General features: G+C 33.1%; 1 protein-coding gene across 1 annotated transcript; it reads right to left on the bottom strand.

Moving 5' to 3' along the window:
* Positions 1-5,970: 5,970 nt before the first annotated feature.
* LOC110941618 (nucleolar protein 56) lies at positions 5,971-10,498 on the bottom strand. Its single transcript, XM_022183281.2, has 8 exons — positions 10,207-10,498; positions 9,027-9,241; positions 8,796-8,953; positions 8,490-8,677; positions 8,155-8,407; positions 7,912-8,060; positions 6,845-6,979; positions 5,971-6,530 (listed from the first exon to the last, which is right to left on the bottom strand). Exons 1-8 carry the CDS (start codon positions 10,409-10,411, stop codon positions 6,220-6,222), a joined length of 1,614 nt encoding a protein of 537 aa, XP_022038973.1. The 5' UTR covers positions 10,412-10,498; the 3' UTR covers positions 5,971-6,219.
* Positions 10,499-11,365: the final 867 nt, after the last annotated feature.

Genomic DNA, 11,365 nt, shown 5'->3' with positions numbered 1-11,365 from the left:
ATTAGAAACAAATTATTAATTGTAACATGTTTAACTCCATACATTATGTATTGAATGAATTGAAGATATATGTTATGATTTTAAACTTTTAAAAATTGGAGATATGGATGGAATTAGTAATTTAAAATTTTTAGAAGATATGATTGGTTGCATCATGGAATAGGAAAGGATTATTAGTTCCTTTTAAAAGATATGACTATATGTAGAAAATATGCTAATTGTTTTAAAGTTATTTCGGGTTTTTCGGGTTAAACCGTTTACCCTTTATTCAACTCGTTAACCAATCCATAGAACTATATTCGGGTCCGGGTTTACAGTTATTCGGTTACTAGTTCTTCGGGTTTTGTCTATTTCGGGTTCGAGTGACTTCGGTTTCGGTTTGGGTTTCGGGTTTCGGTTAAAAAAGACAGCCCTAAACACAACTTTGAATGGATCAAACAGATTGAATTTGGTAAGATAATGAAACCATTATTTGATTAAGGTACAACCACTTAAGCACAATTTACAACCATACATGCATACAAAATAGATTGAATTTGGTTAGATAATGAAACCATTATTTGATTAAGGTAGAATAACTTAAGCACAATTTACAAAAATATTACAAAATAATAATATATAAATAAATTAGAGAATAAACAATTATTTGATTCATGTACAACAACTTAAACACAATGTACAAGCATACATGCATACAAATGTTACAAAATAATAGTATATAAATGGGGTAAATGATTCATGTACAACAACTTAAACACAATGTACAAGGTTCGCGGGTTCAACCTGAAACTGACCCGAATCCGTTTAGACTAAACCTAAACCCGCGAATTTCGTGTTAGGTTTGTGTCGGGTTTTCGGGTCGTGTCAGAAATTCACGCCCCTAGGTAAATCTAATGACAAAAGGCTACGATACTCGTGAGTCGTGACCACTAACAATGTTTGGTGGCCAGTGGTAAAATCCACTGCTCGAAAGGCCATTGTCAGCACATTTTGCTTCAGACGAGACTCGAACCTATGATCTTCAATTTGGAAGGCCATTGACGGTATTTTGATTTTAGTACTAGTTAATTTCGGGTTGAACACACCAACATATTTAGCTAAATGGGCACGTGATTAATTTTATACTTCTTTTTAAATGATTTTTATGTTATAACTTAAATAAATCAGGGGTTTATGTTAATATTTCAGACACATAAAATAAGTGATTATTAACTATATATTAATTTATAACATTTTGTTGCATTATTAGTTGTAATTTTAGCAAAAGTGGTTGTACCCACTTGATTTTTTTTTTTTTTGTCTTTAGTTTTTTTTTTTTTGTCTTTAATTATTATTTTACTTTTAACCCAAATATTATTCCATATATAACTTTGCAACTTTTTTGTGCATAACAACTTGTAAATTGTGCTTTATGAGTTTTTCAAAAAAAAAATTGAATTTTTTACTTTTAACCAAAAGGTTTTTACCTTTTTCAATTTTAACCCTACATAATTTGTTTTTTAACTTTAACCCAAAACTTTTAATTATTTGCAATTTAACTTCGCAACTTTTGTCACTTATACTTTTCATCTTTCGCAAATTTTCGTTTTACGTATAGTTCTAAAATTTTCGAGTTAATGTGATGCAACGTGCATGTGTGGTTCAATGCTTTTACCTCTATTTTTTCATGTTGACAGGTTCGTCGCAACACGCATATCCTAGGTCGAGTCAGTGTTGGTCGTCGATGACGGTTGTGTGACATTAGTACTATTTGACACACCGTTTTACGCTCCGCCGCAACGCGTGATGTGCTTTAGGGGGTTTTCAAAGAAAAAATGGTTATGCATATGGTTGTAGTAACGTTGGCTTTAGGGGTTTTCCAAAAAAAATTGATTTTTTTTACTTTTCACCCAAAAGTATTTCATAAATTACTTTTAACCCAAAACTATTCGTTTTTTTTTTACTTTCAACCCAAAACTTTTTATCTTTTGTAATCTATTCTCATAACTTTTTGTACTTTCAACTTTGATCCTTTGTATTTTTCATTTTCCGCAAATTTTTCGCTTTATGCTTGGTTCTAAATTTTGTGACTTAACACATCGCAACGTGCGTCTTTGGTTTAACGTTTTTATGTTTCGTTCTAAATTTTGCGAGTTAACACGACGCAACGTGCGTGTATGGGTGAACGTTTTTACATCGTCTGTTTTTTCCCCGTTTGACAGGTTTAACATAACGTGCGGGTCCTAGATTGACTTAGTTATAACTAAAGAATCCCCGCCGCATTGCGGCGGGTCGCAATCCTAGTTTTAATAATTTTACAACTTAATCACAACATCATTGGTTGTAACATGTGCTTAAGTGGGTTTTTTTTGTCTTTAGTTTTTATTTTGTCATTAATTATTATTTTACTTTTAACCCAAAAACTTTAATAGTTTTACACCTTAATCACAACATCATTGGTTGTAACATGTGCTTAAGTGGTTGTACTTTAGTCAAATATAGGTTGTAAGTTGTGCTTAAATGATTGTACCTTAATCAAATAATAATGGTTTCATTACCTTACCAAATTCAATATGTTTTGTATGCATGTATGGTTGTAAATTGTGCTTAAGCGGTTGTACCCTAATCAAATAATGGTTTCATTATCTTACCATATTCAATCAGTTTGATCCATTCAAATTTGTGTTGTTTTATTTGTAAATTACTATTATTTATAATAATCTAATTAATTTAGCCAAAATCTTGTAAAAATATAATTTGCAAGATATTGATGCAATGGTTGTTGTAATGTATGCATTATGGTTTGTACAGTGGTAATGATATATATTATATATAAATTACGATGAACCTGTCAAACGGGAAAAATAGACGCGGGTTCATCGTAACGCGCGAGTCCTAAATCAACTTAGTTATTTTATTCTATATTTTGCGTTTCGGTTTAATTTCTTCGCATTAACATCGCAACTTTAGTGTCGGTGGTCGCTAATAGTAGTGTGGCATCAGTGCTTGCCCCCGCCGCAACGCGGGGGGTGTTTAATACTAGTTATGGTTTAAGTGTAACTATTTGTATGTATTTGTAATTTTAGACTGTTAACATGTAAAAAAGTAATATGAAACAAAATTTGGGATGAATAACTTGTATTCTTGTAAAACCACTAAAACTCGTGGTTATATGTGTCTGATATAATTTTTAAATTTAGGTTTGTCCTTCCAACCTGCAAACACAATCATTTAACAATCAACACGCCCTCAATGTTAGACGTGAAAATGTACTTATATACTTATTTATAAAAAAAATCAAGATAAACACCTGGTGCCACTAGAACAAAAGGCCAACACTTATGTGGCATAACGGTGCAACATGTTAAAATGTATTCAAGCCAAGCCAATTTCGACATAGCTTAACTTGGATCATCTTTAGCTACTCGCCTACTTCGTTCAAGTATTTCCCTTTTGACCCGTTTTGGATGTTTACACAAAATCGTACCATTTTCATTGTTTTAAAATATCTAACAAAATGGTGGGCTTTGAAAAATTAAGACTGAACAATTATATACAACTCTAATTTACAACATAGTTGTGCATATGATGGTTGTAATATATGAATGACATGTTTTGTGCTATTATATGTTGTATGTTTAGGAGTATTGTTTCTACATTACTATTTTGAAGCCACGTATGTCTTTCATATCCACATCTAAAACTTTACCTTTACTTTCTTTCTCTCTCTAATAATATAAGAGGACTCGTTGTCAAAGATACACTCAAATCATTTATCTTCTAAGCTTCAAAGAGATTTAAAAAAAAATAATAATAATAAAATAACCTTTAGAACAAAAAAATCCGATAGATTTATATAATTAAAAATACTTGTATGTTATAATTTTTAAATTCATATAGACATAATTACATTTTATTTTATCTTTTAGATTTTACTGACTGAAACCAAAAACTATTTTCTTATCTAATACTATATTATAATGCATGAGAGAGTAACATTTTAAGATACCCAAAATATAAGAAGTTTTTCCCTCTTAATTTATAAATATACCCCTAAAATAAGGGTAAATTGGTCTTTTAAACAATAATTATATTTTAGTCCCTCGTTTTATTACATTTAAATCTCTGAGTTTTAACATAATTATGGGTAATTAGTTACACTTTTCTCCCTCCACAACAAACTTATAATTCTTTTACGTAATCTTTCCATATCTTATAAACTATAATGTTTTAAAAAAAAATCCAAAAGCACTGTGATGACCTACTCATTTTAAGACGTTTCGATTGTTGTCTTGGTCTGTATTGACTTCTGGATTAAAAAATACAAGTAGATGATGCCTTATGTACAAGTGATTAAAGCCCAACGTACTTAATCATAATTCCAGAATGTTTAATAACTATAAAATGTCAAGTGATTATATACCTTCAATTTAATCATCTCATCTAGATTGCACTTTAATCCCTCATCTTTAACAAAATTATAGATAATTAGTTAGTAGTTACATTTTATTCCCTTATAAAAAACTAATTCCCCCACGATTTTTAAACGGTTATAAATTTTTGGTACGTTAATATTTTTTTAAATTACACCACGTAAATGAGTATTTTATTCTCTTTAATTTGAGTATACTATTGCAATAGTTTTTTATTCAAAAAAAATTGATATGTTACGTGATTAACAATGCCTAAGGGTGAGTAATAACTGAACCGTTAACCGAAACCGAACTGAAATCAACTAAAAACTGAATTAACTGAAAACTGATTAACCGAAATTACCTGAAACGAATCATTCATATTTTCATATATTTCTAATTTTTATACCTTCAGTTCATGTATTCATATTTATACCCCATTTTATGTATTTATACCTAAATTTCATATATTTCTAATCAAAAGTTTTAGCCCCAAGTTTGGTTTTGACCATCAATTGAAATGAAATGAATCAAACAAAAAATAAAAACCGTCAATCTAACTGAATAAACCAAACCGATTAACTGAAAAAGGATTGGTTAATAAAATAGACTAATCAATGACCTCGATTTCGATTAAGGATAATAATCTAACCAACCGAACAATGCACACTGTGACAATGCCTATGTTTCTCGCCGCATCACGCGCGCACCTATCGGTTATTAACCAAAATTAGTTATCGTTGAGCAATAACTAAATCATTAACCTAAATCAAACTGAAAACCGGCGAAACGAAACCGAAATTAACCAAAAACTGAATTAACTGAAAACTAAAAATCAAATTAACCAAAAACCAGTTATCAATTTTTTAGTACTCTCGTTTAAGCAAAATTAGCTAAAGCGAAACCGAATCATTCATATTTTCATATATTTCTAGCTTTTATACCTTCGGTTCATATATTTCATATTATACATCTCCATTTCATATATTTAAACTTTTATTTCATATATTTATGCTTCCATTTCAAAGTTTGGTTTTTGCTATCGACTAAAATTAAATTAACCAAACGAAAAACTGTCAATCTAACTGAATAAATCGAATTGATTAACCGAAAATCGATACGGATGACTTTGGTTTCAGCTTCAGTTGAGGATAATAACCGAACCATACACAACACAATCCGAACCATACACAACACAATGAAATGGATTCCCCAATTATTTCAGTTTTGATGTATATCTATCACAATTATGCTACAATAAATATTGTATGAATAAAGACTACAAAAAACGAGTATCACAATGCGATGTGTCGCTCTCGCCGCATCGCACGGGCATCATACTAGTAATTTTATAATATCCAAGCCGGTTCTGTTTACCCAGCCAGTTCCAAATAGCAAAAAGGTAGCTCCCGGTTTTTCAAAAGATATATACCATCAACCAAACAACATTACTCCTGACCTAGCCGAACCAGCTGCTTTAGCTCAGTTCGGTTGGTTTCGACTGTTTTCAAACATCCTTAAGACACGTTATCATTCAAAACTGTTTTCAAACATCCTTAGACCCGTTATCATTCAAATACAGCCCAAATCGACCAGTTTCCATATTAAGTAAGTTTCAACCGTCACCTCTAGCAGCATGACGCTCCAGTCTAAATAGAAGAAAGAAACCAAAACCGCTTTGCCCAACACAAATAATAGATACATTGTTACCACCAAACTTGTTTTCAACCATTTTCATAAGCCAAGGCAACACCAAGATACCAAAATACATGCCCGCATTTACCACCGTTTAGAGGTTTGGCAAGACATACAAAATAATAACTTACACTTAATCTGCAGCTTTCTTCTTCTTTTTCTTCTTCTTACCTTCACTAGCATCCTCCATTTCAACATCTTTGCTCTTTTTCTTCTTTTTCTTCTTTTCTGTGTCATCATCGCCGTTTCCTTTGCCGTTGGTTTGTGTTGCTTCTTCTTCTTCTTCATGTGACCGCTTCTTTTTCTTCTTTTTCTCGGTCTTTACTTCCGAAGCATCTCCATCTGCAACAGTGACTTCATCTTCCGCAGACTTGCTTTTTGATTTCTTTTTCTTGCTTTTCTTTGACTCGGGTTCGGAGGATTTGTCCACGTCCATTTCTGTATCTGGGGATTCATCATTCGTTAAAGTTTAAACAATACGAGAGAACCTAATTTAGAAGCAGTGACTTAGGTCCAGTTACTTATGAATGGGTTGATTTGGGTTGCGTTTCATCTCATACGGGTCAAATCATACAAAAAAATGAGCTAAAACGTTTTAAGAGGTTGCATGCAATTAAAATGGAATAGGGGGAACTTTCAACCCGTTTGAACCATGTGCACGTTTGAAATAAATCATAACATATTCCATTAATAAGTAAATGGGCAAATATCAAACTAATAAATTAGAAAGTGTAAAAAATTTTTTTGCCCAAACTAACCTTGATTTGCAACGTCTTCCATAGCGGATTTCATCACGTCAATGTTTTTACGAGGCGCAACGCCCTTGTCATAAAAGTCAAGACGCTCCTCAACTTGTTCACGAAGTTTATCTCCAAAAGAAGTTGTACTTTTCTCTGTGGTCATTATGAAAGTAAATACATATTAGTATATTACATTAAAGGAACGTGTTAGAACCTTGAGCCAAACATAAACCCAAGCATATAGCCATAGATGTAGCAAGACGAATGAGTCAAGACACAAGAAGGTTGTGTAACGGTATCAGGTTCAATTTGAGACCATCCATTTCTAGAACCGGTTAAAACAGACCAGGTCATGTTAAATTGGCCCGTGAGGCCGCAAACACTTTTCTGTCCATTTGTAAAAAAGATTATAACTAATCTGTAAATTATACTTGGAAAAAAAATTATTACAATAATAATGCAAAACCTGAATTTTTCAAAAAATCAGTTGGGAGGTATAAAAAACATCTGAAGAAAATGGGTTAATATTGCCACCTCTTGGAGTGAGCAATAACCAAACCGTTAATCGAAACCGAACCGAAAACCGACGCACCAAAATCAACCGGGAACTGAAGATCGGTCATCGGTTTTTGTTTGTACCCTTGGTTAACCGAGATGAACCGAACCGAACCGAACCATTCATATTTTCATATATCTCTAGCTTTTATACCTCCCTTTCATGTAGTTTATGTTTTCTATCCCCATTTCATACATTTATACATCCAATTCATGTATTTATACCACAATTTTATGTATTTATACCACAATTTTTATGTATTTATACTACCATTTCATGTATTTATACCCCCCATTCCATGAATTTCTATGTAAAAATTCTAGCCCAAGTTTGGTTTGGTTATTAACCAAAATTAACAGAACTGAACCGAAACCAACAAACTAACCGAATAAACTGAACCAATTAACTGAAAACCGAATGGCTAATAAAATAGATTAACTGATGACGTCGGTTACGGTTTCGGTTAAGGCTAATAACCGAACCGAACTGTACCAAGCAAACAAACATCTGTAGAAAACCATAGACTTGCCTGAGAAGCAATCAATTCTGGATGCAATAGAGCACTTGTTTGCTAGATAACGAGCCATCCGACCTTTATTTTTAGCAGATGCACGCCCAATAAACGATGAATGGAAAATAAGACCATATTTTGGCGTGTTTCCTTTGGTTTTCAAAGCCCTAAAAACACAATAGATTAATCAACAGGTAACAAAAATCACATAACCTGCCTTCTAACCTAAGAATTATAAACTAAAATGATAAAGTAAGAGACCTAAAAAGAGCCTTTTCAGCACCAAGGATTTGAAGAGTAGAAGAAGGGCACTTGGCAAGATTTGTAAGGCTACCGGCATGAGATATCAAACGAGCACCAACAACTTCACCGATTAATGCGGCCAAATTAGGTGCTATGTCACTCATTTTCGAAACAAGATAATCATAAAGCTTCTTCCTGTATTCAGCAAGATCCATCACCTTTTGTGCAAACATCTTGACGTTGATCAAGTCAATTGGTGACAAATCTTGACCTAAAAAAACAGAATGTGTAATGGGTACGGGTCATGTTTTAGTAATGGTCGAAACAGGCCAGCTTGGTAAGCGTAAACATACCCATGGATGCTTTGGCAGCTTCTATTACTTCCTTTGCTTTATCTTCATCACCGAGTATATCTATTAAGCCAGATAGTTTATCTTCAGACAACTCTGATTTGTCCTCAATGTATTTCGCAAGTTTAGCGTACAGATAGTTGTCATTGACAATCTTTACAAGCTCTGGAAAATGCCAAGAGTACCACTCCCTGCTCATAAATAAACACAAAACAAATACGATTACACTCCACATTAACTAATAAGAGAAACGAATTGGGTAAACTATGGAACCTAAAGAATGACGAATCTATAATAGAGCAAACAAACCTGACTCTCATGGAAAAAGAATTGACATCCTTATCAAGAGTATCAAGAAGAAAGATTGCTTGAATGACCATATTATCAACACGGTTGACGTTGAACTTGACCTTTGCCCTACTGTAACTGTGGCCCAGACCAAGTTGTGCTTTCTCCAAATCACCAGGCTATACAGAGATAAAACAATTCAGCAAAACAGTATAAATAAATAGATAAGAATACATAAATATAATACTATACCTTGAGATTCTCAATGAACCTATCGAAATGCAGACGAACACCACGAATGAGCTCCAGAACAAACTCATTGCTTTGGCATGGGATCTTTGTTTCCTCATGGATGTGAGATCCAATTTTCGGATCAGCTACTCCTAAGCTGAACTTAGGCTTCTTACCTTCCTTGACTTTAGGAAGGCTAAGCTCCAAAAAGTTCCTCAATTCATCAGTCATTTGTCCTGAACACAGTTCATAAAATCAACTTCAACACAAACATCATGTACTTCCACAAAGCTAACTGAATCCAAATCCTCTTCTAAAACCTACTGTGCTACAACTATCGTCAACATTTGTGCATAAGTGCAAAGTATCGGCAAATAATCAATCAGCAAACTGATGCATTTCAATCCTTAACTCCTAACCAAGTAATCAACTAACACAAAACAAACACATTGATCCTAACAAGCAGATAATCAAAACCTACATAAAAACACACAAAAATCGCACAATCATGCAGTAGAAACCAGCTAAAATCAATTTCAAACAACAAGCATACATCCACATACCTTCAGACACAGCATTTGTCCTGAACAAAGTTCATGAAATCAACATCTACACAAACATCAAGTGCTTGCACAATGCTAACTAAATCCAAATCCATATATTCTAAAACCTACTGTGCTACAACTATCATCGACAATGGTTGATCAGTTCAACTTTTAGGCAAATAATCTATCAACAAATGATGCATTTCAATCCTCAACTCCTAATCAACTAACATAAAACAAAAATCACTAATCGTAACAAGCAGATAACCAAAACCTATGTAAAAAGTAAAAAATCCGCTAAAATCGCACAATTATGCAGTAGAAACCAGCTAAAATCATACTCAAACAACAAGCATACATCTACTTACCTTCAGATCCAGCATTTGTCCTAAACAAAGTTCATAAACTCAACACCCACGCAAACATCAAATACTTCCACAAATATAACAAAATTCAAATCAATATCTTCTAAAAACTACAGTGATAAAACTAGCATCAACAATAACATAACATAACTCCTATTAGTTGATGCATTTCAATCCATAACTCCTAATCAACAAACACGCAAATAACCAAAACCTACATAAAAAATCCGCAAATATCACACAATCATGCAACATAAACCAGCTAAAATCAATTCAAACATGTATATATACCTTCGGAAACAGCATTGCACTGATTAAGAGCATCGAGAGCAGACTCGAACGGATTAAACGCAGCAAGTTTTACAACTTTTCCGAAGCGATTGAGATCGGTTACTGAGTTACGAACAGCCTCCGTGTTTTGACCGATTTCGTCGATGCCGTGTGCCAGAAACAGGCCGTATCCAGAAGCAGATTCGTAGAGAAGATACAACGCCATTGATGAATAATTGTTTGGAGCTCAAGTGTTTACCCCTTGAGAAAATGGGGGTTTAGGGTTTTCAGGCTCTCAGCTTTTGTTTATGAAGTCTTGAAGAAAGTGTGAGTTGCAAAAACAGTCCTTGTATTATACTCCAATCTTCAAATTCTGCCCCTCAGCAATACTAGTGGGATATCACCCGCGCTTTGCGGGGTTCGAAACCTAGATAAAAATAAATAAATCACGAAACTAACGGTAAAAAACCACGTCGTGACAATATATTGGATACTAATTACAGTTCTACCCTCTCTTTTGTATTGTATAACCTTATTCCCTTTTCCTGCTTCACACTTTGAATTTACCATTAGTCCATTACTCATTACCTAATTATATATATATATTATATATATATTGTTAACGAACTACGATGAATACTAACTTTATTTTTATAATAATATATGAGTAGGAGTTGGGTGGAAAGTGTGTTTTTCCTAGAAAGTCTAGGAAGCAATAAGAACGCGACATGTGGCATTGAAGGATTTTATCTAAAAGGGCATTTATGTACTTTCACAATCTATTTTTATTTTAGGAAATTATCTTCAATAACTAACTATACATAAATTTCGGAATTTTTTGTTTTCGATTTCTGATCTCACGTAATATCAATCATTCCTTCGTTTTCTTGCTGGAATCTATCAGCATGTTCTTGGTACAGTGTTTTAACAGTTTGTTCTTGGTGATGTGTTTTAATAGCAAGCAGATTCATACAGCTGTGTTTTATTATTCAGATTCATACAGCTGTGTTTTAACAGCAAGCAGATTCATACAGTTGTGTTTTAGCATTCAGATTCAAACAGTTGTGTTTTAACAGCAAGCAGATGCATACAGTTGTGTTTTAGCATTCAGATTCATACAGTTGTGTTTTAACAGCAAGCAGATTCATACAGTTGTGTTTTAGCATTCAGATTCATACAA

The sequence above is a fragment of the Helianthus annuus genome, chromosome 5 (genome assembly GCF_002127325.2).
Source record: "Helianthus annuus cultivar XRQ/B chromosome 5, HanXRQr2.0-SUNRISE, whole genome shotgun sequence".
Taxonomy (NCBI): Eukaryota; Viridiplantae; Streptophyta; class Magnoliopsida; order Asterales; family Asteraceae; genus Helianthus; species Helianthus annuus.
This window is presented reverse-complemented; position numbering and strand designations above follow the sequence as displayed.

Coding starts and splice junctions, on each gene's coding strand:
- LOC110941618 (XM_022183281.2), bottom strand. CDS start 10,411: ATGGCGTTGTATCTTCTCTACGAATCTGCTTCTGGATACGGCCTGTTT. Junction 8,408..8,489: donor AGCTGCCAAAGCATCCATGG/GTATGTTTACGC, acceptor CTGTTTTTTTAG/GTCAAGATTTGTCACCAATT. Junction 6,531..6,844: donor GGAAGACGTTGCAAATCAAG/GTTAGTTTGGGC, acceptor ATGAATCCCCAG/ATACAGAAATGGACGTGGAC.